The sequence below is a fragment of the Caloenas nicobarica genome, chromosome Z (genome assembly GCF_036013445.1).
Source record: "Caloenas nicobarica isolate bCalNic1 chromosome Z, bCalNic1.hap1, whole genome shotgun sequence".
NCBI lineage: Eukaryota > Metazoa > Chordata > Aves > Columbiformes > Columbidae > Caloenas > Caloenas nicobarica.
Genome location: NC_088284.1, coordinates 28,499,964 through 28,527,338, shown reverse-complemented (window position 1 = coordinate 28,527,338; position 27,375 = coordinate 28,499,964). Strand labels below are relative to the sequence as shown.

The 27,375-nt window shown below is 39.7% G+C and overlaps 1 protein-coding gene across 2 annotated transcripts in view; it reads right to left on the bottom strand.

Moving 5' to 3' along the window:
* The window catches only part of ZSWIM6 (zinc finger SWIM-type containing 6), a 120,030-nt gene that overhangs the window by 45,932 nt on the left and 46,723 nt on the right, over nt 1-27,375 (bottom strand). For both annotated transcript variants that reach the window (XM_065656817.1, XM_065656818.1), the window contains exon 2: nt 4,936-5,292. In XM_065656817.1, the coding sequence (XP_065512889.1) occupies nt 4,936-5,292 (357 nt within the window). The remainder of the gene's footprint in view (nt 1-4,935; nt 5,293-27,375) is intronic.

Below are 27,375 nucleotides of genomic sequence, written 5' to 3'. Positions count from 1 at the left end.
ACAATTTTCCACTAAAATCTCCATCATTTCAGTAAAATACGTTAATCATACTAACACATATTTATCTGTACCTCCAGGTTGCCGTTTGGAATTTACAATGCATAGGAACAGCACTAGATATCCTGAAACCATCTTGTAAAGCAATTTTTTTGATAGATGTTTCCTTCTTTAATATCTCTACCACCACTCCTAATAAACATCACAGATTAACGTTTGCAGAGGATGTGCCTAGATCTGTGCAGACAAACACAGAGACACCTACCCAGGCACCTCTGCTTCTGGAGAGACAAATGTACTTGAACTGCTTTCTCCTAGGTCCTCCCTCTTATATTTGAGTTCATCTGCATGTGGTTTTTGTACTTGCAAGTTACTTGTATTGTGAGTCAAAGAATGACAAGAAGTCTGGAGAAATCCGTACAGTTCCTCCCAGAATAGATATTTCAACAGCAGCACTGAACACCCAGGTAAGAAACAGTGCAGCTTAAAAGGTAAAAATGAAATTGGTTTTCTAGGCTGTCCCTATACCCATAAAAAGCAGACACTTTTTCACTATGCACATAATAACAAATCAACGCTAATGTGAGATTAATATGTAAACAGACCTTCCCTCCTCTTCCTCCCTCCTGCATCTTGCAGTTCCCTTCCTATTTCCACTCAAATTCTCAAGAACACAGCTTGATCTTCCAAACAACTTAAGTAGAAGTTTCATCCCTAAGAGAAAATAGATCTAAGATGACGAACTCAGCTGCTAATCTGTCATTCTGACCATTCTCTCTCTAGAGTTACACACCTGGCAGCTTCCTCTGCTACAATAGTCAAAAAAAAAAAAATCAACAGGGAAGAAAAAAGCCTTGGCTAAGCAGGATCCTAATCTACATCCAGGCTGCTCAAATCAAAACAGTGCAGATGTCAGGGTATCAGTATGAACACCTACACCTGTCTTCAGTACAGAAGATCAGACCCCACAGATATCCAGTTTTGAAATCACCAGGAGTATGTACAGCTGTAGCAGTGTGACATGACAAAACCAGAACACATCTTCTCAAATTTAGGAGGTACTTTTGTGCTCTAAAACCATGCAAACCCCTCTTCTAATATAATCACCACCAAGTAGAAATTAGCATGGCAAATACAGAAGAGGGTTCCCAATAAATCACTCAGCTCTTCTGAAGAAGTTAGTAAAGAGACAACACATTCCTGTACTTCTAACAGCATCCTCTTATTTTTTCGTGCACTAAGGTTTACTTATGAAGCAAGAAAGGCTATTGCTTTGTTCACATCCACCAAGGAACTCAAAGGGATTTGTCATTTTTAAACTTATGTCACAGAATGTTAGGGATTGGAAGGGACCTCAAAAGATCATCTAGTTCAATCCCTCTGCCAGAGCAGGAACACCTAGAGGAGGTTACACAGGAAGGTGTCCAGGCGGGTTTTGAATGTCTCCAGAGAAGGAGAATCCACAACCCCCCTGGGCAGCCTGTTCCAGTGTTCTGTCACCCTCACTGAGAAGAAGTTTCTGCTCATATATAAGTGGAACCCTTGTCTTACTGTTGGTTGTCACTGAGAAGAGCCTTGCTCCATCCTCATGACACTCACCCTTTATATATTTATAAACATTAATGAGGTCACCCCTCAGTCTCCTCCTCCAAGCTAGAGACCCAGCTCCCTCAGCCTTTCCTCATAAGGGAGATGCTCCACTCCATCATCTTCGTGGCTCTGCGCTGGACTCTCTCCAGCAGTTCCCTGTCCTTCTTGAACTAAGGGACCCAGAACTGGACACAATATTCCAGATGAGGTCTCACGAGGGCAGAGTAGAGGGGAAGGAGAACCTCTCTCAACCTACTAACCACGCCTCTTCTAATACAGCCCAGGATGCCATTGGCCTTCCTGGCCACAAGGGCACAGTGCTGGCTCATGGTCACCAGTGTAGTCACTTCACTAGTTCCCCCAGTAACGTCCTTCTCAAGGAAGGTGGCCAAAGCCGCCAATGATGCATAAGACAATTTTGAGCAAATGAACAATTATCCAATTCACCTTTTGTGAAAGGAAAGTACTAAAGAGTTGTTCCATCTCCCTAGCCAAGTCAACGAGACCGCTGTGGTCCAAGCTCGTCAAAGTCCCAGATCATTCTTATGTACAAATAAATAGCATTCAAGAGCTGATTTCTTTGGCCTATTGCTGGAAATATAAGAAAACTAGAACCAGTACAGCCACAATGAGAGAAAGAAGGTTTTATATAAAATAACTCTGACATTAAAACACCTCTAGGTAACATTGAAAATAATTTCCTCATCCAACTCCAGATTCAGGACTTCCCTTTGATCAAAGCTGTTTCTGGTGTTTCTGTGACAGGCCTTCTCTTACTTTTATGAGCAAGATTTTTAAGTTTTTCCTCTTAATTATCCTGTGCCATTAAGCAGTGCTCAATATAACTCCTCTTCAAACACTGGTTTAGTGAGGTTAAGCTGTTCAAAGCAAGAGGTCTACAACACAGTTTTGTATTACAAACTTAACATGTGCAGCACAAAAGATATGATGTAGTGAATGGTGATCTCGTGTTCACCAGCCTATGCTATTAGAACCAGAGACAGATTTCTTTTGGTTAGAATCACATAATGTCCTGAGTTGCAAAGGACCCACAAGGATCATCAAGTCCAACTCCTGTCCCTGCATGTGACAACTCCACAGTTCACACCATGTGTCTGAGGGTTTTGTCCAGTCTCTTCTTGAACACTGTCAGGCTTCGGGTTACCTTTATTATTTTTAAGGAATCTGATTAAAGATAACAGAACTACAGCATGAATCTCAGAAGAACACTTACTTGCTACGTAAGAGAAACTTAATTTTCCCTTAAAAGAACACTGTAATTTTTCATCATTCTAAACATTACCAAAAAAAAAAATCTGACCATAGTTTCATGGGAGTCTGAGAGGAAAAGCAGGAGACTACAGTTCTTCTTTTGAAACCCATGTTTCTTTGGTAATAGCAGTTTATTTTCTTTTGCTCCCTGGATTTTCTGCTTCAGTTTTTGGTATTTCATTAAGAAATACCAACAGTCAATAAAGACATACTGCAATCTCATTTACTAGGAAAACAGCAACATGTGTAAGAAACATTTTAGTTTTGTGGATATTTTTAAACTACCCTACTCAAATTCATTGTGACACTTCATAATTGATCAGCAACTTAGCTTTTTGTTTCCTGTTCTTTTTCCTATTTGGGCTGTGATACAAACATCAAATATCTCTCTAAAAATACCTTAAATACTAATGAGTAATGAGATATTTTGACAATAAGGAAATAGCTGACAAAGACCAACATGTCTATGATTAGTATAATTACAGAAAATGTTGATCAAGTTAAGCACTCTCTGCAATAGCTTGTCGTTTCTCTTACATTAGCCATAATATGGCTAATACAGCCATATACAGTCATCATCTGTCCTTCCATTCCCACCCCTGCCTTCCCCTTTTCTAATCACCCTTGACTGTTTGAACGTTCTGTGCCACATTCATATTCACCATCATTCTTCCTTCCCCTTAATTCCTTATGTTCAGGCTGTTACCAATTCTCACGCAATACATGCCTTCAGCTTGTGACATCTGAGCATCTTCCTCTATTGCTTAATGTCCTGCATCTGCTTTAGCTTCCCTTTCTTTCCACCATCACCAGGCAGCTCTGTCAATCAATCACCTTCTCATTACATTCAATAACAACTAGAGCAACCACCATGCCTCTGGCCACATCCCCCCAGTCTCCAAAGCCAAAGAACACTGCTCCCAAAATTCACCTTCTTGTAGCACCACCTGCCTGGGCCTGCCACGGTCACTGCACCCTTAGGAGAGGAACTAGGCTGCAGATGAGTCCTGTTATTGGAAAGACTCGCTTGTTTTGTTCTGCCCACACTGTATTTAACAAACACATGTTTTTCTTTCTCTAATATTAAGCAGCTTGATGGTGTTTGTAGTGTAAATTCCTTGGAATAGTGGTCATCCCTCTTAAATATTTAACACACAAGAATTGTTCCTGTCAATGAACAAACAAACAAGAAATTTTTAGATATTTAGATAACTTATTCTTCTCCTCTAAGTTGCCATTACGCTTACAGCTCTGGTCACCTTAGAGGACATTTCTATCAGGTGACCTTACAGGAACACAAGACTCTATTAAACCAGCTGGGGCACCTCAAACCCACAATTACCCTCTTGCAGTTCAGCAGGGTCCACAGAAAAGCCACCTTAGAAGCCTCAAGTCACACCCAGCATCCTCAAACAAAGACAAGATATTCAGTACAAGAAACTGAGAGCCATTAAAACCATGTGCAGCAGAAAGAGCTGGAAAGATCAAGACCTTTGCTGATGCTGTCGGCTGCTGTAGCACTAACAGGAAAAGGCATTGAAATACACAGGTTTTATATTTCGCCTGACTTCATACAGAAATCAAATCCCAAAGGATAAAGTATATCTAATGAATGAAAAAAAGATTTAATACCTAGTTGCTTTCATGCTTTGCCATTAAAACAAAATTACACAATCAAAATGTCAGAAGATTAGGTCAAAAACAACAAAATGATAAAAAGATGCCGTTGGTAAGCTGGCAAGGTAGTTCCTTTAAGCAACGTGGCTGTACAAAGAACACCACTACTCAGTTTTTCATAGTTGGAAAATACAAGCGAGAAGCAAATCAGGCCACATATTAACAGTGCTGGAGACATACAGCTCATTGCTTATGAATTCTTTTCTCTTTCCAAAAGACTATTGCTTTCCAAATATCTTAAAGCAAAGGTTCAATAACACAATCCTCCATAGTAAACACCATAGAATCACAGAATAATTCAGGCTGGAAGAGACTTCAGCAGGTCACGCTCCCGAACGTCATAAAAAAGCACAAAACCAGACGGAATGAAGCAAAAGGAAGAACAAGTATCAAACTCACCATGGACTTGATTGATTTCTGAATTCTGAGAAAGAATTTCATCTGCTAATTTTTGAGCAGTTGGCAAAACTTCTGTGTGGTGCACTGTGATCAAATACTGTACAAATTTTTGTAGTTGGTCTCTGTTCATTTGAAAGAGTGTCTCTGAAATGGGAAGATGCAGTTTGACCTGATCTGGCTTGCGGATCCGGTATAAAGAGAGTGCCACAACATGGGCACAGTAAAATATGTCCTTGTTTCCACAGCTGCAGGTCACTGAGGTAATCTTGCAACGATCAAAGCTGATAGCTACATTGCAAACAGTTTCTGGCTCCGATTGCATTGCAGGCTCTGTCACTGTGCCACTCAAGTGGAAACCTGTGTGGGGCAAAAAAGAGAACTTATTAAATAAAATACTATACCTCATTATCAGTAACCTTTCGCTAATAAAGTCAAGTCATCATCTGTTTCTGAGAAACGGTATATTTTAACTGGCTTTAATAACAAATATGATTAATCCCTTCTTTCATATGTATCCTTCCCATCTACAACAAAAATGGGGGTAAAAAGCTAGTTTACAAACCCTCTTCGCTATTCCATCACATTTGTAAGAGTTTAATGGTAAGAAAAACATTTATTTGGTAAATGATAGCTGCAGAAGCCAAGCTGCATCTGATTAAGACCAAAGTGAAACTCCCAGTATCTCACCAAGTTGGTATCGATTTTCTAAAGCCCACACCGGAGAGCCTGCAGCACCTATCAGCAAATTTAACCATTCTCTCAATAAGTAAGAGGGAAGTACTGCACTCTAGTGGCATGAACCCAGGTCCTAGTCTCAACTCTGCCACTGACTCACTGAGACAAGTCAATCTTTGGTTTCAACTCTCCCACCGCTCAGCTCGTGTTAAAGCCCACCTTCACCCAAGCAATCCAGTAGCATGGCTATGTTTCTGTAGCTCTTTGGAGACAAACTGCTGAAGCTACCTATACACAGGATATCAAATTTGTCATACTGAATGAGACATGTGTGCACTGTTTCAGAAGTCTGCATTATGGTCCTGTTTTCCATTTGGTGTGATAAAGTACAAGGCAAAAGAGCAAGATTTTCTTGTATACCACAAGAAAGAGGTTCACTTCAGCAAAGATGCCAGTAGTTGACACAGCACCCTGTTGAACCAAGGTCTATAACTCTGAAGATCATACCTAAACCCAACATGAAGGCCCAGTTTTGGTTCTCAGCATCACTGAACAGAATAATTTGGGTGTTTCTTTTGGATTTTACTTAAGCTTGACATTGATTTTAGCTCAAGCATTAGGTCAGAAGCACAGATACAGGGGAATACAAGTAAATTTCATATGCTGTACCAGTATTAAACTTGAATCAACAGTGCATATAAAATCTGGGATAGACACTAAGTAAGATGTTATACATTAACTATTTATAATGGAAATAATAAAAACCCACACTCTCCCAAAGTTCAAAACTGATTTAGCGTTCATGAAATTCCAGAAAAGTTTATTGTTGGAAGCAGTACAACATAGAAGTTAGGTGGAAAAAAGAAATATATACATAGCTCTAGTTCGAAATATTATCTCTCATTGTTTTAAAAAAGCTCTTTGAGTTACAGGAAACAAAGAGGAAAAATCTGTCATTTTTTCCATTTGTATACGCTGTGCATTTCATGGCAGGTTGTACAGTCAGCATCACTCTTCTGGTTGCATTCAACTGCAGTACTCTGATATTCTGACTTGAAGGTCATATGCACACACTAACCTCAACTTTGCAAGAGGATGTCTACCAGTTCAAGTAGCTAAGAGCCGGAGCTGAAGAGTCAGTAAGCTGCAAAGTGCACAGAGAGGAAGGGGTGTGGACGAAAAGCCCAGGAGCATGTGGCATTCTTGGTTTTGTCTCCACTCAACACTTGCAGAGAAGAGGAGGGGAATTGCTCATCACATCTTGAGCTCCTCCCTCTGCCTTTCCCTTTAGCTTTCAAGTAGTCTTGTCATGCTCCTGCAAGTGCCTTCTCTCAAAAAGAGAGGTTTTGTTAAAACTTAACCTGAAATAAATTGAGCTGGCTAACTCCCAGTAAGTGAAAGCTGGATTGGTGGTCCCAAAGAAACCACATGTGAGATTTTTCTTTTTAATATCACTTTCCTATGAAGCATACGTATGAGCTGAGGAAAAGCCTAACACTTGAACACTGAAAGCACCTGATCTCACCCCTTCCTACTTTCAGTAAGCACCTGAACTCTTATTAATTCAAATAGAAAAAGGCCCAATGAAGGATTTTTTTTTTTTTTTTTTTAAAAAAAGCCCAACAAGCTACTGCAACAATATTACCACATTTGTCAGTATATAATTCAGGCATTCAGAAAGTTAAATTCTTCCTGGAAAGATGAATGTCTCCAGAAATATTAAGAATTAAGAGCGGGCCTGCCTTTAAGTTCCTACACAGTTCAGATATAAACACAGCTCATGGCTCCCCCTCTTTCTACACTGAGAATTTTTGAGAATTCATTTTACAATCATTACTGTTTATAAACATGGATACTGGACTGAACAATTTCAGCACTAATACAGTCTAGATACCTAACCTACCCTTCTTAAATTACAGAGAGTTTAAACAACATCAGCTGCCTTTGCAGGCTAAAATGTGTAAGCTCTGTATTAACTATGCCACAATGATGTACTATGCCTGGTAATTATGAAACACTCTTTTCCTCCTCTTTTTCTGTGTTTTTAAAGAGTGGAACTTTTGTTAGTAAATATGACCCTTAAAAAGGTTTCAACACACCAGTGAAAACAATTCAGAAGATTTCAGCTCATAATTTAACCTACCAGACATCAAATGCCATGTTCTCCACTGCCCGCAACAGTGTAGAATACTCAACAGCAAGGGCTGTTCCCCTCCTACAGACACAGCCTCAGTCTTTTTTGACCTAACCATATAACGCTCTCCAAATAAAGTACAAAATGTTACTAGCAGGTAAAGAAATTCATGCACTGTGCTTAGCTAGAAAGCTTTCACTGGCAGTAATTTGTACCTTTCCGAGGAGACGGTAAACACTCCTAGAAGGCGGCAATCACCATGCAAGGACTTGAGAATAATGACATTTCACTAACAGATCCAAAAGATCAGAAAAAGTCTCTTAAGCTAAAAGTTGCATGCCCTCACTCCAAACAGGTAGTTCCCTTCAAAGGGAAAATGCCTCTTTTAGTCAAAGTTAGAAACTTTTTCTGGAAATATTTATCCATTGAAAAAAACCTCAAGAACACTAATGTTCCACTTTTAAACTAAAAAAAATTGTTTGTTATTATGTAAAGACAACAAAAGAGTTGCAGGCAGAAAAGCCTGTGTTCACTACAGAAGCTATTTATAGAGCAGGCATGTTTCACCTTTTCCCTTCAGCTGCTGCAGTTCGAAATGTTTTACTGTTTTCAAACCAGCACGTGATCAGTAATTCAAGCTCTGCTGACATTTTCAATGTGCAGAGGCTTTGCATTCTGAAAAAATGTGTTTAGAAAAGCAGTTGGAGCACTAAAGCAATGGATCAAATGAAACTCTACCAAGTGATTTTGCTTCTGTTTAACACTCACCTCAAACACACCGCAAAAATTATTTAACAGCCAAAAAAAACCACCACACCATGTTTTCAGCTGCCATACTTTTGGAAGGAGACTGTGCCAAAGTGCCATCAGGAGGAAAGCATTAAGTAGTCAGTGAATTTTACTAAGTAATTTTTGCCAAAATCTGTTTGACAGCATCCAATCCATTAACTGAAAACATTCTGGGACTGTAAAACTGCCTGATAAATGAAAATTCGCATTACTACAAAGTAGTATTTGCCAGCACAAGTATATACACTTGTCATTAAAAATAAATACTTTAGAATAAAACAAAAGAAACTTCAAACTGCAAGGCACTAAAGAGAAATGATGGTGGCATGCTGAGAAGCAGCAGCAGCAGCTTGGCTTTTAGTTACTTAAGTCAAAAACAAATTTTGAAATAGTGAGTTCCACTAATCCAATGGGATAAGCAGCAAAGTTACTGCACTTCGGAAGCATCCTAAATGACATCTCACAAGATTAATTCATTTCTACCGTCACACGCTGTTACAAAGCATCTTCCTTCATATGCCCAAGTCCAAAGATTAGTTTTAAAAATATACAGACCAAAATGAACAAAAATCATCAGAACAACAAGCCATGTAAAATGCTGGGGGGCAGGAATTACCCTGAAATTATATAGTGTTGTGGTTCGAGGAAATAAGACAAGAGTACAACAAAATTTTTAAGTTGACTATAACCAGTAATTCAACCCAAAATTTTAGACTGTTTGTTTCTTTTCTCTTAGTAATTTATAACTCCAAATTCTAAGATGCTCCTGGAAAAAATAAAAGAAATTAAATATAAACTTCTCATTTAAGAGGAGCTACAACGATGTGATTCAGTCAACAATACAAACTGTTATTGAGTGAACTAGATCTGAAAAAAAAAATCTCTTAATAAACTTCTTCACTGCCTATTTAAAAATACCAATAATATGACATCAAAACAAACACATCACCAGGTTAAAAATAGCAAGCTGTTCTTATGAACATACAATAACAGCACTTTAACAAAATGTGTTAAATGTAAACCTGCATTGCATATATTAAAAATATATCTCTGCTGTCAAGAGTTTCAATGGTTACAAAAAGACCCCACTTTATGTGCACACTTGCAATTGAAAGCTTTGATTGAAATGCAACCGTGTATCACCACTGGGTATTGTTCATCCTTTACAAAAAATATAAAAGTGTCATAACTGGATTACAGAAATACCCTAAAGCTTTGAATAGCTTTCTGCCACATACCTTTTAAGAATACCATGCCTGGCTCATCCACTATGCACAAATTATCCTAAAATTAGGAAATACGCTACCAATTTTATTTGGAGAATGGATGTGTTCCTTAATATTGATCCACTATCCCTTTTTCCAAGTAGTTTACAAGAAACACATGAGCTGTTTTACATTCAAAGGAAACCAGCAGGTGAGGTTACTTATAGAGGAAAATAATGGAAGAGCTTGTTCTGGGAGTTGAGGAGTCTTCAGCATGCAAGACCTATGTGGGTAACCTCCCCCTCCATAACTTTACTTTGGTAACCAGAATCATAACCTCTATCTTTAACTGTCATTTAGATTAACTTGCACACCTACCAGCTAAGATTTATTCAGACTACTATATTACCTGGCAAACACATGATCACTAACTAAAGTGAAAAACACTTCTGTTTCATCTTGCCTACTAAATGACAACTAGAACTGCTTATGGAAAGTAGTTTCCAAATATGCCCATTAGCTGTTTTTTCATAACTTAGATCAGTGGTTGCATTTTTTCCCAACACAAAAAAGTGTCTAAACCATGTTTACCTCATGCAAATTTTGCCTTTTAAGAAGTGGTTTTCCTTTAAGATAACAAAGTGGTATCCTACCTCCAATTTTGTCTGAACTTTGGAACACTCTAAAAACAGACCAACAACACACTTCGAAATTATTATTAAGTCAAAACTTTGCGTGCCACCACTCAGCCTGAAGCTAATGTTAACAGCCAACTTATAAACCAGAGAAAACATTGATTTAAAATGGAAAATACTCACCAAGTATGTTAAACATGCTGGTACAAAGGTAATGAGGAGTAGGGAAAAAAAAGATTAACTAACACAAGCAGCACATAAGATATTTACTGTATGTGATGAATGCACAGGTTAGAGATAAGCCTGTGCTTTGAGAGCACTGCCACCTAGAAGAAAATTGGTATGACCACCGCACCCAAACAGTAACAGAGGAACTGCCACAACCAACCACCCAGGTTCCATCACTCCCTTTCATAAAGGCAATACTCAAGATTTGATATTTCAGGAGTTTTGCAAGCAAGAGAGAGAGTGGAAGTAGCATTAAATAACTCCATGCACACACTCCAGTGACAACTCCAAAGTTCACTACTGCAAGCAGACATCCAAGAACATGCACACTGTAACAGTGCCAAGCACTAGTGACTTCAACAGCAAGATTTGTCCCAACACTGTGAATTCAACAGTTGCATTTTAAAAAAATCCAGAACTTCCTTTAGCAGCCCAAACCTTCAAGTCTGAGAATGGTTCAACTATTATTAATACATTCATTAGACAAAGGCTTCCACTGTCCCTTCAAGCCAAACTGATCAGAAAAAGCAGCGACTTATCGCTGTGGTCCAAGCAGGGTCATGGATAACTGTAGATGGGATACATCCATCCAGACTAAAGAGTCTAAACATCCATCTTCCCTAAAGAGATGGAAAGGCTGTTCAAACAGCAAATAACACAGCAAAATGCCTTCCCCTGCCCAACCGCCATGTAAGATCTGGACTGTTTTAAGACAGATGCAGACTGCAGCAGCTCATGCTGTCTGGAGGTGGAGGCATTGAACAAACATGCACCCCATGAGCATGGCCTCAAGGTCCCTCAAGGTTTCGCTGCTGCCCCTGTGGTTAAACAACTTGCAAATTACTTCACGAAAACCCCATACAAACTGCAGAATGATGTTCTCATCAGCACTGCTCATAGCCTTGGATCACATCTCTGCAAAACCTGGAAGTTGTCTGCATTCCAACTCAATATGGATATAATCAGCCCCATTTTGGGTGTTTGTAGCATGAGCTTTGTGAGCAAAGCAAAAGCAGCAACATCTTGGTGTAAACAAGGGATACGTTAAAAATATGCCTTCTAGACAGCAGTAACATAGAATTCTACCTCTAGCACAGTGGTGCTTGAATTGTAATCTAGGATGCTATGGCAAGTGATGCTTATGGCTCACAAAAGAGAGGGAGAAGTCTCTTCAATTAAAGGCTTAACATTCACTAGCAGTGTGAACACTAACTGACTCCTGTCAGGGCAAGAAGGCTAGCAATCCATGGCTGCAGGCTACTATCCATCAGGTATACAACCCAAGCCTTTTTGTTGCTGCTGAGCTGCTTTTTGTTGTTGGCGGTGGTTTTGTTTGGTTTTTAAAAAAGAGCATCAGTGTACAACATACTTTGCTCCTCTATGCTAAGAGTTTAACAGCTCCTCAGTACAACATATCATAAGAGCAGCACTAAACAAAATAAAAAAAAAAATCTCAGTGTGAGCCTGGAAACCCTGAAGCTGACACGTAGAAAAGTACAGCTTGCTTTGAGACACCAGCAGACAGGGGATTTATTTGTATATGTGACAACTTTTCTAATAATATACCCCACGGAGATCATGTGACAGTTATGAAAAAAAAATCAAGACCACTGAAGAAATGGTAAGTTTTGCAGAATGTAGGTAAATTAACGTTTTATGATTTATGACACATGGAATAGAGTAAGCCTCAAATTTTTGAGGTAGACTTAATAGGCTATCTGAGCTGAGGGAAAGGGAGCTGGGGGTCCTGGTGGACAGCAGGATGACCATGAGCCAGCACTGTGCCCTTGTGGCCAAGAAGGCCAATGGCATCCTGGGCTGTATTAGAAGGGGGGTGGTTAGCAGGTCGAGAGAGGTTCTCCTTCCCCTCTACTCTGCCCTGGTGAGACCTCATCTGGAATATTGTGTCCAGTTCTGGGCCCCTCAGTTGAAGAAGGACAGGGAACTGCTGGAGAGAGTCCAGCGCAGGGCAATGAAGATGATGAAGGGAGTGGAGCATCTCCCTTATGAGGAAAGGCTAAGGGACCTGGGTCTCTTTAGTTTGGAGAAGAGGAGACTGAGGGGTGACCTCATGAATGTTTATAAAGATGTAAAGGGTGAGTGTCACGAGGATGGAGCCAGGCTCTTCTCAGTGACAACTAATGATAAGACAAGAGGCAATGAGTTCAAACTGGAACACAGGAGGTTCCACTTAAATATGAGCAGAAACTTCTTCTCAGTGAGGGTAACAGAGCACTGGAACAGGCTGCTTAGGGAGGTTGTGGAGTCTCCTTCTCTGGAGACATTCAAAACCCACGTGGACACATTCCTGTGTAAACTCATCTAGGTGTTCCTGCTGCAGTGGGGGGACTGGACTAGACGATCTTTTGAGGTCCCTTCCGATCCATAACATTCTGTGATTCTGTGAAACTAGCTGTAGCCATTATACAGCAGCTCACTGCAGCAAAAGTCTGAATTAGGAGTCGTTAAAACTACCCTGGTGCTGCAGAGTAACTGGAAGTAAATTCAAAACAAAGGGTAAGGGGAAGGAGGGGAAGGGTAATTAATACCCAAGAGAGCAGCTAGAAGTGGAGCTACTCCAAAATAATTGAGCTTTTAACTAACCACACTGCCCAGACCATCCAGTTAACGTACGCTAAAATGTCTATACATGAACTGTAATGGAATATAAATGTAGGCCAGCATGAGGCTCAAGTTTACATTCACGCATAACAAAGGCTGGAAACATGAGAGATTACTAATCTACATTTAAATTTTGGTAAACAAACCTTCACTGTGCTAGTGAACTTCACAGGTCCTTGTTTTTTGCAAAGGGAATGGACTGAGACAGCAGGATGGGCAGTCTGCAATGATTTGCATTCTGGGAATATGCTGATGGTGACCAAGAGCAAGGACTAATTACAACCTGTCTTCAGAGGATCAGTGCAATGACATCTGTTGGTAGCTTTTGAGGAGGAATTTGCTTGTCTATGGTGAGCAGAAGCTGGCATTGCTCCTGGAAGAAGCAGGCAGCAGAGATTCATCACATAGCCCAGAGTATCTATTTCACAAGATGATGCCTTTTCAGCTTTTACTGCTACTTAGTTTTTGCATCATAACATTTGCACGGAGAAATTACGCATACTTGCTACAGCAGAAGTAAATTTCACAAATGCGAAAGTGACTGCAAGGGAAGAAGAGCAACAAAACCAAGCAGACTCAAAGTTAAACCTCTTGCTTTCATTACAATAACATTAAGGCAATACAACAAGAAATAGGCTGCTCTTACATTTATGAAAGTAAATATTTAGAGACCATCAGTTGTTTTAAGAAACAGATGCCTTGCCTGTCAAACAGCTATAATATGGTCATTTTTAGAGTTACTATTTACATTCTTATTGCTAAAATTTTCCATATTATATGCCTAGAGTTAAAGGTTTACCTTCAACTAAGAATCATCTGCCTCCATGAAAAGGACAGAACAGAAATTAAATCATCTGAGACTGAAGAAAACCTCCAGCAAGACCTGATCATTTTTAAGAGAGAGAAAGGGAGGAAGAACCCAATCAAACCATTTATTTTGGGGTTGGTTTTTTTGTTTGTTTGTTTTTCAAAGTTTCCCTCCACAAGCCCAACCACATGTCTGCTCTTTTCACACTCTTTATTGCTGCTACCACATGCCTTTTGCTTATGTCACACAGGCTGTATCAGCTTCACTTTATCATTTCAAGTTAGGGTTCAACTTCAGCTTAATTGGTACAGTGCCTCTGTAAGGCTCCAACATTGCTCTGCTTTTACAAATAAAGTGTGATTAACAGTGGTTGTCTATGTGGCTTTTTGAGGACAAACTGAATTAAACTGTTATAACATAGGCCACAGAACAGCACAGAGCTTCATCAGAAGATGGGTGAAAGCAAGAAGCAAAAACCTTTAAAAACTATATCCTGCTTGACTTATAACATCGTTTTATCATCAGGATAAACTGCTTTCTCGTCCTCTTGATAAGTGGTTGAACAAACTCTCACTGTATTTTTAATGGGAAGTGGATAAAATCCCAGAAAAGAAGACAACAATCACTGATATAAACTTGGGAAAATATTTTCAAAATATTAGAAATTTACTCCTTCCTGAAAAGAATGTCTGGATTACCACAGCCATACTTAGAGTTTGGGAAAACCCATCACAGGTGTCTGAAACACAGTCATCCTGCAGTAAGAGGTATTCAGGTCATTCCAACAACACAAAACATTTAACTGATTGAGTAATTTAAGACTGCACTCAAACTGGTTAAGTTTAAGATAATATAATTTTGAAATTAAACTGCCTTTCCATCAGGAAATGGTATACTTGGCCTAGAAGAGGAAATTGCCACTCCCATTTCCATTACTAGTTGTGGAATAAAACATTTTATTTGTTTAAAAAGGGAAGAAAAAAAAGAAGATATCAATGATGCACGTATGCCAAATGAATAATGGCATTAAAACTCTGAGAAAGTAACGGAGACCCTTTCATTATGGCCATGATTCTGTTCTTCCACTTGTATACTAAATATTCAAAAAGACCTAATTCTTGGCATTTACAAAAATGTGTTATTGCTTTAATTTTTTAATAAATACTTGTGTATTACTGCAAGAGTCATGACGTTCACTGAATTCCTGTTCTATTCATAATCAAAGTGGAACTGAAAAGAGAAGATTTTTAAGTGTAGAAACAACAGTTACTACGTAGGACATAGGGAGGGGCTCAGTTCATTTTGGACTGTAGATTTTACAGGATGAATGTTTTCAGCCGCTTCTTCTGATCACCATAGCACTATAAGGGATTCCAGCAAAAATAATTAAGTACGATGTAGTATTTCCTGACAAAGCAGCAAAGAAAAAGCCACTGAAACCATAATGTTGAAAGAGTTCCAGGATGAAAGTCTGAAAAACCACCAAGATCACAAGTGAGTCACCCTTGCATCACTGAAGCCAACATCAGTAGAAGTACCTTTTTTCCAGCTGTTCAGGGCGAACTGCAATGGAGCCCCACATGCAGACTGGAATCCCAAGGAACAATACAATAATACAATGTAATAACAATATAAGCATTTAAAAAAAGGGTCATGCAAAGGTCACTTATATTATACATCGGAATATCCTTGATAACACTGGCACGCAGCCTAAACCCACACAATGAGCAGACATACTGTATGAAATGAGGTTCTTGTGGTTCAGTTTTTCCATACTGTTTCTAGGCTAGATCCTAATTCACTTCTTGCTTTTCCAATTATTAGTCAATTAAATCAAATCAATATACAGAGGTAGTGGCTAGTGTACCTCATCAAACCTGGCTGGTAAGAGTTGCCATACTATTACTCCACCATATAGACAGGCACCATGTCTTTCCAGACATGGGATGCAGAATGAATAGGCTTTGTGTAAGAGAAGCAGTTCCAAAGGCACAATTTGGAGTATAAGCTGCTCACATATCTTTTTATATTTATAAAATATAAACATCTGTTAGTTCAAATAAAAATACACATGTTCACACGCCCTACTTCGTTGGCATCTCTGATTTGTGGTAGCTGTGTGTACAGCAAGCACTTGGAATAAGTAAGAGTAAGTTGATACATGTGGGGAAACCTGGTGTATGTTCTTCTACTACCTAAGCCAATGCTAGCACATTCAGAGCACTCAGCTGCTCCTCAAACAAATGCAGTTAAGATTAATTTCCAGTCTTCTTAAAGAGGTAATTTAGGAGCCCACCCCTTCCTCTAAAACCATACGCTAATTCTCCTTGATTCTAGATAGTACTTTAGTATAACATGATATCTAAGCCTTTATTAACATGCACAGAGTTGAACAATAAAATGCAAAAATGATATTTTTCTTTTTTGAAATTCATGCCTCATACCCACAAAAATCAAAACTTTCCAGAAAACACCACAGACAGAAATAGTGAAAACTTTGGAAAGGCAGGGGAAGGAAGAGAAAAAAACCTGAACAACTAAGGAAGCAAAACTTCCAGGGTAAATTAAAGAAAACAAATAATCTAAGGAAGGAGGACAAGTTATACAACTAAACACAAGCTAATTTGTCATTTAGATTTATTAAGCAAGTTAGCAGAATTCAGCATGCTGTGGTTTGGCCTCCAGACCAGATTTTATGGTACATAAGCTGTTATGAAGACCCCAACAAAAAGCACTTCTGTTAACATATAACATTTCTAGCTTTCACTGACAAGCCAAGGAACACCTTACCACTATCCTTTGACAGAAGGAAACAATTGCAAAACCACCATCATTTATTTCACTTTTACAGTGGACTGTGGGGAAATATAAAACAAGGAGACAGAGACAAAAACCTCAAGGATGGCAAGTCTCTGTCTACCAGTGAGCCAAGCAACAAGTGCTTTCAAGAAATTATAAAGTAACTTTCTCCCTTCTAGATCCCTGCATTCTCTTGCCATTTATTTTTGGGCTTCAGCTTCTGACAACCTATCTACACTACAACTATTAGCGTTTGTGATAAGCTTGTGGAAGTGTGGTTAATGCCTCGTTTTGTTAGCTTTTGTTGCTTACTAAAATAGTCGAGGGTTAGGCTTGCTGACGAACATGAAACCCAACCCACAAGACTAAGCATATTGCTGTCTAATTTTATGACTTAAGGTTGTTTGTCAATGCTTCGTATCTGAAAACTAGCCATTGGTCTTGTAGTAGTACTAAATCTCCTTTTTAATGTAGATCTCACACTTATTGGTCTTCTTTTTGTGATAAGAAGGTTCTCTGCCTACGCTCCTAACTTTTAGTGCAACCTACATAAATGTGAGGGAAAAAAAAAGGAGACCATTACAAGTTCTTGAAGAAAAAGCACATGTTTATACGAACTCTGAAGCAAATGGAGGTAAAGATGAAGAATGCCCTTTGCTGGAAGAAAAGCTGAACAGGAATCATGCCTCTTAATATCAGGGTTGTCGACATTATTACCAATGGTTAAAAATTGTTTTCTGGCTTAAATTCAGTGACATGCTGGATTATTACATCATACCATTGTCACTTGACTAAGGTTGTGTCATCACAGTGCACTTACATAGCAAGACAGAGACAAGATTACATGTGAACTAGTTTTCAGTATTGCCAATGACACTCAGATCAAGATATTGCTAGTATTTGAAGTAGTTCTCTAGATCACAATATAAAAGACAGAAACAGAACAGAGTTCTGTTTTGTATCTAGCCTCTGTTACAATGATGAAAATCCATAAACTGAAAACTGGGCCTTTCAACACCGTCAATATCCTAGATCTCATCAAAATAAAATACTTCAAAGTCAGGCCCCTTGCATAGAAGGCCATTGATTTTTTCTTTATACTTTAAACAGTTCAAGAGAATCTCAAAGTATCTAGAAAAAAATTCTCTCAGTCTTTTCCCCTTGTGCTGGTTTGACTGAAAATGAGTTAATTTTCCTTCATGCAGTTAGAAATCTGTCTTTTTTGTAGCTAGCACAGTCATTGTTCGTATTTCGTCTGAGAACAAGACGACAACACCCTGGGACAGAGTTAATGTTTAAAATTGTGGTTGTCTGGGAGCCAAGGCCAAGGTGGTTGTATTGCTAGCTCAGTTTAAACCCAACATGCCTGCAACAACATCCCCGTCCCCTTCCACAAATCTCCCCCGCTCTGTCTCAGCAGACTAACTTGAAGGAAGCAGCTAGGTACTAGGCCAGAATCATCCACTTTTTAAAATCAAAATGACTCCCTCAAAAAATCCATCCATACTCTCTTCAGTCAAATGGGAAGGGAAAGAACTGTTTAACTAGAATCATGCTTCCAGAAGGCTGACTATGATTTAGGTTTTTTTTTATTTATTGAGAAAGGGTTTAAACAGATCATTCATGATACCAAGGTGAACTAGGCTATGTAGCAAGGATTACTATTCCCTACATCTGTTTTTTGCTATTTAGTCAAACAGGAGGCTTCCTCCTCTGATAGGAGTCAGACAGATACTGGAGCTGCAAACATTATCAGCTGTTTCCTTAGAAATCTGCTCTTCGTCTCTGCAGTCTGAATCTCTGGATAAGAGTGTGACAGATGCCAACATGATACCTCCTGCCCTTCTTCAAATTCTCCAAGAAAGTCTCAGAAGTTCAGATTCACAGACCTAGCTTGGTCCTAACAAGCAATGATGATGTTTTAAGGTTAAATGGGGCCACTGTTCTATGTAAGTATTTGAACAGACAACTATTTTCAAAATACTTTCAAAACACAGAATAATATCAGTAACAAACCCGGAATACCCAAAGCTCATCAGACCCTGCTTACTCGGCAAACAAAAGTTTCTCAACAAGAAAACTCCTAACTCTCACCTCTTACAAGACAATGCCCATGAGAGGAGCAAGTGCCAGATTCAGTTGCTAGCTGAATCTTTCAGTCTGTGACATACATTAATTGGATCAAGCAGCGTCCTCACATGTTCTGAAAGATGGATGAGTAAAAACATTGTTCACCCTTTCAGTGCCAGTTCTCATGTATGCTTTTGCTTCTTATTTCATCTGTTGGTTGTACCTCCCCAAAAAAAGTGAAAGAGACACCTACCACCTCAGAAGAGGCACCAAAACCTATTACCATCTCATCCCTGCAACGTGCACTTCACATGCCTGCTGGCTTGTTTGTAGCACTAACTCCTTAGTCTGAATACGAAGTAACAGATGAGCATCCCTCTTTACCAAATCACTCCCAAGAGCTCAGAAATGCTGCTCCATTAACAGCGTATCTCAGCACATCCTGCTGGTTTTGGTTGCTGGAACACTCTACCCCTCCCTGATGCCCTCCAGTCTCTTGTGGACTATAGAGCTAGAATTAGCTATTCATTACATGTGAAGGAGTCTCACATAGAGCAGCACCCTGCTGCTAAAGGCTGCTACTTTACATGGCAATTTCAGAACTACAGCATCTGCTACCTTACTAATACGTATATTTAATGCCATTGCATAATGTGCAGAATTATACGTTGTTCATTGCCTGTTTGTTCAGATATTACGTGCTCGTAAGTAGCATTACTCCCTTTGAAAAACATTGTACTTTTTATTAGGCCTTCTCCCTGGTGTTCGTTGTAATAGAGCCCCAAATGAACAGCTCACAGATTATTCTAGACCAAAAATCCCCAGGACTCAAGGTATGATAACCAAACGTGACAAGCTCCTGGTCTGCCACTATTAATATAACTTAGTTTATTTCCTGAGTCTCACTCCCCAGTCTATAGTTATACATTGTTTTGGTAAGAAGGGAAGTGGAAAGGGAATAGCACCTCAATAGCTGGTGGGAAAAATATTCCAGCCTACTCTTGCCCCTGGAAATGTGAATATTTGTATTAGAGCAGTGGTCTTTGCAACAGATTTTATTCTTTCTGCTACAGGACACTAGAAGCCATAATATTTAGTTTCATTACATAAAATTATTAATCATTTTGTTCACAATAGCAAACGATCTTAGAGGAAAGAAATCAAAGCTTTCAACTAGAGAAAGATGGCTTTTGGAATCAAGTATTGAACCAACACACCTAAGATGATTCATGTCCTTCAGGGAAGACTTCGATATTCTCCTATGTCAAATGTCTTCTTAAGACAGTGCCACCAATCCTCCCTACATCTAACTCAGGGAAAAGTGATTATCAACATGGTCATTCCAGGTGACAAAATGATTGGTCATCTACCCTGGAAGGCAGTGAGCACCAGCACGTGTGGTTCCCAGCTCAGATTTCAACTCGAATTATGTACGTCCAAAGCAGCCCAAGTAAAGCTAAGGAATGTATTCTGCATTACTGAAGTGATACTCTCTGGGAAACACTACTTTAAACCTGCTTTGGAGCAAGTGATAATCTGTTCTCTGTTGGAGGGTGCATGTAATGCAAAGCAAAGGAGATTCCAATATACTTCGCTAAAAGCTTTACCTCAACTAGACACTCAGGATTATGCAGGAAGACATTTGCTCTAGAGTTAGTTTTCAGATCATTTTGACATTAGGAAGATTTGGGGCTATGGCAACACTGAAGTACCCCCTCAGGCTGCTTTAGGTTGTTAGGAACACAACCCCAACTGGTCCATTCTCCTTGTTGCAAGCTACAAAAAGATCTACAGATGAGAAAGAAACAGCAGAGACAATCTTTGTTGGCCAAACGGAGCCTCAATCCAGTCTCTTATCTGCTGTGATCATGTGATCGTCAAATAACCCATTGTTTCAACATGAAAGGATGCCCAAGGCTTTCCTATCCCTCCTTCCTTTCTACACAGTACACAAGCCTCATTCCTGAGGACCAAAGATCTCCAGTGGACTGGGCCTTTCTGCTCACCCAACACATAGGCGTAGGCTGCTCTGATGCTCAACCCAAACACCACCCTGTGAATTCTGTAAAGCAGAGCATCACTGCACTGTCTGACAGCTTAGAGAAATCAGAGGGCTGAAGTAGGCTGCTGCCTGCTATGCATCACTGATCAGAGTATGGACCGCAGATCCTGAGAAGACTGCACCAAGGAAGAATGGCAAAAGGAAAGACCAATGTCTCCCCCTGTCGCATGCACACAGAGTTTGTATACAACCAAAACAACAAGAAAATTGTCAGTTTATCTTCTCTGTTTTGGATCTGCTTTAGACATTCTACAAAGCAACAAGAAGAATATTTTTTTTTCCTGTGCTATTATGGGAATATACAAAGTTTATCTTTTTAAAGCAGTAAGCCCTTCAAACACCACATCAGTGTCTCTCAAGATGATGAGGCAATGGTGACCCTCTCAGGAATGACAGTCACAACTATTAAATCTATAAAGCATAGGAGGGCAAGCAGAGTCATTTCTCAAATGAACCATGCCAGATTCAGAAGAAAGGAAAAAAAAACAACACAAAACACACACGCACCAAAAACCACAACACTGAAAACGCTCACTATTTCTTCCACCATAAACATATTTAACAAACACAACCCTCTTGTAGTACACTTGGAAATAAACAATCTGAATACCAAAATTCTGAAGTAGAACAACAATTTTTCTAAAAAAGGTTAATATGTATTTCTTTTTTTACTCATCTACATAAAATTGGGGAGTAAAATATAGAACTGTTATATTTTGGGTTTGCAAATTTAACATGCTTTTAAAATATTCTTGCCAGAGATAAACTGGCCAGAAAAAAAAGCTCATTTTCTTTTTAAGGGTAAGCATGTCACAGTCCACACATTTTGTTTTGAAAGGTGATGTTTGCTTTTTGCATGAGAGGGCAATACAAATTCCAAACCTTCTAGACCATGAAAAACAAAAGACAGCTGAAGAAACCACATTTTCAAGCAGGGTAATACTTCATTTCTGGAAAAAGCTAAACAGAGAAAATAAATTGTCTGGGTTGTCTGGGATATTAAGGGAAGCAACCTTTGTATTCTCTCGTCCAGTTTGTCTTCCAAATAAGTGAACACTGGAAAAGTCACAAGAATTCTATTTCAGGTGTGTTTCAGGAATTTTGTTTTTAATCTAGCTGTCCCTGCAACCTTACTGTTTACCACATTTGGATGGGGAATTTTTACAGGAACTCATTTTTATAGTCAAAAGATTTCTGAGGACATTTGTAGGATCTATTCCTAAAATGAAATGGTCATTCAGTAAAGGAAGAAATAATGACCTTAAAGATTTTCCACAATCCAATCAACCCAAAATGAATACTATTTGGAGGTATTCTTTCAAAGTTAATATTGAAATCAGGAGTAAAACTTACTGAAAACAAACTACTTAACCCTTTTTTTCCTTGCTTAATTACCTGTTATGCAAGAAAAAAAAAAATGCCTTAATAGCAAGAGACCAACATTCGTTTAGATTCAAATGTCCTGGCCTGGAGTTCTCCAATAAGAGAACACTTTTCTTGAAAGTAAAGAAACTTCCCTTCTTAGTGTTCTTTAAGGGTAATGAGGAGACAGAAAACTACTGTAATCTCAGTAAGTACCTGTCCCTCCAAGGATCTAATGAAGTTTGTTTCGCTTTGTTTTCCCCAGGACTCCAAAGGCCCTGCTGTAAGAAAGACACTCACTCCTATATTTGGATGCTGCACACCACTGACCACCTCTTCAAAGGCCTGAGAAAAAGCTTCCAACACACCAGAAGTAGTTTGCTAATGTTTGCAGTACTACAGTATTATTTAAATTCATAATTCACAAAAATAATATGCATTGGCGTGGGGGGGATCAGTTTCTCCTTTTATCCTGTATTGCACAGAGTCACACTGAGAAAAGCAGTGAAGGCACAAGTGCAATGGCAAGAGTGGGCTAAGCCACAGCAAGGCTGACTGCTAACCTAAAGAACGTACGTGCGACACCCAACCTCTCCCAGCCCCACAGCAAACTCAGGCTGCAGTTGCCAAAAACTGCATCCTATTTACAGCAGTCTGAGAAGCACAAGTTTATATGTAAAAAGCCTGCAGGGTAAACTGACCCCCTCAGATGAGAAGGATGTGTAACACCAGCAGAAGGTGAACTGCAAATGGAGGAAGGAACAGAGCCCATGCTACTGCTCACAGAGGAGCAAGGAATACAACCTGTGAGTAATGTCTGCTCCGAGGAAGCGCAGTGCATGAGAAACAGGCAGTCTAGACAGGATGGGGGGTAGGGGGGAGTGTCCGGCTTGTTTGCTTCAGCTGTTTCACAATGCAGACTTTTGCCACATCAAAAGCAGGGGAGGGAGGGGAAGAGGCAGGCACCCTTGCAGGAAGACCTACCCCATTTTTAATAAGGAGAGATGTCTGCCACCATTTATTGATGATACTTACTACATGTCTTAGAAAAGATTATTTTGCCACTTAATAGCTCAAGGATCATATTTTCCCATAGCTGTGTCACCAAGAGCTGGATTCTATTAATTATCTCCCAATAAATTTGATGGTGGCTAAGTTGATGCTAAGAATCTTCCAGCCTAGTCTATAGCCAAGTTTTAGAAACTAGGTAAAACTGCTAAACTGACTATTTTTATGCACCATGTTAAACAATTACCCAAGAGATTAAAAATATTACAAGAACAGCAGAGTACTTCGGGCATCCATACCCTGCAAGAAAACTATTATTCTTCCTTCAACAGCAGTTCTCCTGTCATACAGCTGCTAGCCAAATGTACTATGGTTGAACCTTTCAAGTAGGAGGATGGAATGGAGTACGAGTGAAGAAGGGACCTGTTAGAAAAATTAAGCCTTCATGAAACTAGAACTTATTTGACACATAGTATTTAACAGTTGTTTAAAATATGCATAACTGGGTTTGGAATAGTTATCTTGATTTAGAGCAGGAGCACATCTGTTTATGTGTAAGTAAATACTGTCTGACAGTAACTTGGATCATCTATGAGAAAGAATCAACTGCAAGTTTAATAAGCATTATTTGTATACTGCATAATAGTCTATTTGTTCTTTCAAACCACTGCAGTGATAACACATTTAAATCCTTCCACTGTGTACTAAATCTAAGGTACCTAGGCAAAGCACAGCATATTCCAGTTGGATGCTTCCCAAACCATATCACTCAACTTTTTAAATATTACGGCCATCTAGCTACTAGGCTTTGTTTACCAAAACAGTAGCTGTACACATTTATACAGCAGCTGTAGTAAAAAAAAAAAAAGTAATACCATTTGATTTAGTTACAATTAACATTACAAAAATGGAGAACTGTTTTATCAAGCCAGTTACCATTGTACCTAGAAAAATCAAATATCTATAGTTTTGTAGTTTTGTTTTCTTTCCCATTTCAGTGCTTTAATGTCCTTCAATGACTCATTTCCCATCTACACTGTGATAAAATACAAGGAATTTGTTCATTAAAGTCTCTTTGTTGGAATGTTTTGTTATTTGTTTGTGCTTAATGAGCAGTATGGAAAGTTGTTTTAAAACTAAGGGTGGTGGGTTGTTCGGCTGGAGAGGCGTGTCAAGGTTATTGCTAAGTCACAACCACGACCACCTAGCAACAGAAGACACATGCGCAGGAGGGACGACCGGAGGATATAAAAACTGAAAGAACCCGCCACGTGTTGCGCGCCACTGCCACTATTAAGGGGGGCCGCCCAGCGCTGTCTTTGCTTATTGCAGCCTGCTTCTATTTGGCAATAAAACCTTAATTGTTTAAGTTAATTGGAGTCGAAATTTATTACAATTTGGTGCCGTGACTCGGATAAAGGAATTTCTAGTGGAAACTCCTATGAGGGGAGCATCCCGCTTCTCTTTCTAAGCGGCCCTTGCAGGAGCCTTCCACTGAATCCTTTACCGACGAACACTTCAAATTTGCAATAAGCAAAGTAAAGACTGGTAATTTCATTAATGAGCAGTAGTCTCATTAATGAAGGACGTCCCGTAAACTTTGTGCACGAAGACCCGAGTGAAGACACAGGAAGCGTGAGTATAGGCCGGGTATCCAGTCGGTTGGGGCTGGGATTCCTGAGATACAGAGGCTGAGACGTCCAATTGCGGACGAAGCGAGTGCGGACCCTCCAGTAGTGCAGTTCTCGTAGCCCGCGAGGGAGCGAGTCACGAACGAGGGGAGCGTTTGTGTGTGTGTGTGAGGGTATCTCAGACCATGGGACAGAAGAAGAGCAGGCCTTCTGTTTCCATGGTGGGGGAGCCACAGGGAAAGCTGCCCTCCATTCCCCCAGATAGTCCATTAGGATTAATGATTAAGCATTGGGAAGATTACCCTTCTAGGCAGGGTAAGAACAAAACAAAAGTGATATATTATTGTATGGAAGTTTGGGGTGGTAAGGGAATACGCAGATATCATCTTTATTGGCCAGGTTTTGGGTCATTTGAAGACTGGGTTTGTCAGGCCCTGAACATTTATTTAATTCAAAAGAACCATTCAGTCAGGAAGAAAGCGAATATGCACTACTATGGATAAGATCAGAAACTAGGACTAACTTATATCCGTTAAAAGAAAAGGGGGGTGAAGTGTGTGACTGCCAAGAAGAGAAAAAGAAAGAAAGGCGGCAAGTGGAGATTCCAATAACACCTCCACCTTATGTGCCACCACCACCACCTCCCGTACCAGTTCCCGACATACCCCCTTCAGCACCGATCCCAGAAAGTTTAGGAGATAATCAACCCATAGGACCAATCACCCGTAGTAAAGTAAAACAATCACAAAGTCAGCTTTACCCGCTGCGAGAAATCGCGATGGGAGGACCACAGGCTGGAATGGGATACATGGCAGTTCCCCTTAATTCCAGAGATGTCAGGGACTTTAAAAAAGAAATGGGAAGCTTGTTAGAGGACCCATTAGGGGTAGCAGAGCGAGTTGACCAATTCTTGGGGCCCAATATCTATACGTGGGATGAACTGCAGTCGATAATAGGAATACTATTTACTGCAGAGGAGAGGGGGATGATTCGAAGGGCCGGTATGCAAATTTGGGACGCACAGCACCAGCAAGGTCCTGCAGCCGATATCAAATGGCCGCTACAAAGACCTGATTGGAACAATCAAGATCCAATACATAGGGGTCATATGGAGGATTTGCGAACTATAGTGATCCAAGGTATTAGAGCCCGTTCCAAGAGGTCAAAATATTGGTATTTAGCGAATACCAAAAGAAAGAAGAAACACCCACGGAGTGGTTAGAGAGGCTCAGGAAAAGCTCACAATTGTATTCAGGAGTAGATCCTAGTACCCCCGTGGGGGAAGCGTTATTAAAAACACAATTTGTAGCTAAGTCTTGGACAGATATTAGAAAGAAGCTAGAAAAATTGGAAGATTGGCAAAATTGGGGTTTAGATGAGCTACTGAGAGAAGCTCAGAAAGCATACGTTAGAAAGGAGGATAAGAGAGAGCGAAGAACCGCACGAATGATGGTTGCGGCAGTTAGAGAGGGTACAGCTCAGCAGGGGTGGAAACCTGCAAGATGGGGAGCACCCCCGAGGAAAGAGTTTAATCCAAAACCAGGAGATCCTAGTGATGGGGTTATAGTAAAACGAGGTGAACCAGTGGAATGTTTCTATTGTGGGAAGAAGGGACGTATAAAGCGAGATTGCAGGAAAAAGAAAGTGGATGAGAGAATGCTCAAAGCAGAATAGGGGTGTCAGAAGCTCTTCTTGCTGGGGACCCAAAAAGGAACAGAGCCCTTGATAAAATTAAAAGTGGGACCCCAGCAACAAGAAATTGAATTATAATCGGGGCAAAAAGGGGAGCTATTTCGGGTCCCTGTTATAAAAGACATAATCATTGAAATAGACATTAAGATGGGAGTGGGAGATTTGCTTTTAGTTCCTGAGGCCAAAAATAATCTTTTGGGGAGATTTAATAATTGAATTAGGCATTAATTTAGAAGTAATAGGAGGAAAAATTCGAATAAAACTATGCCCTCTCAGAGTAGAGGATGAGGATAAAATCAATCCTGAAGTGTGGCACCCTTTAAGGTAGAAATCTCTAGTCCAGATGTACCTATTCGTGTAAAGCAATATCCAACATCTGAGGAAGGCCGAAGGGGACTAAAACCAGAAATAGAAAGATTATTAGAAAAAAAAAAAAGGGGTACTTAAATCATGTATGTCTTCCTTTAATACCCCCATTTTACCTGTAAGGAAAAGATGGGAAATGGAGGTTAGTACACGATCTAAGAGAGACAAATAAGACGACAGTTAGCCAATTCCCTGTGGTGGCAAACCCACATATTCTTCTAAATAGATTAAGGTCCGAATGATCGGTGGTATAGTGGTTAGCGTAGCTGCCTTAGAAGAACTAAAAACAAAAGATGTCCTAGCCACGGATATGCAAGCCTGCACGTATGCAATAACACAGAAAAGGAAAAATTA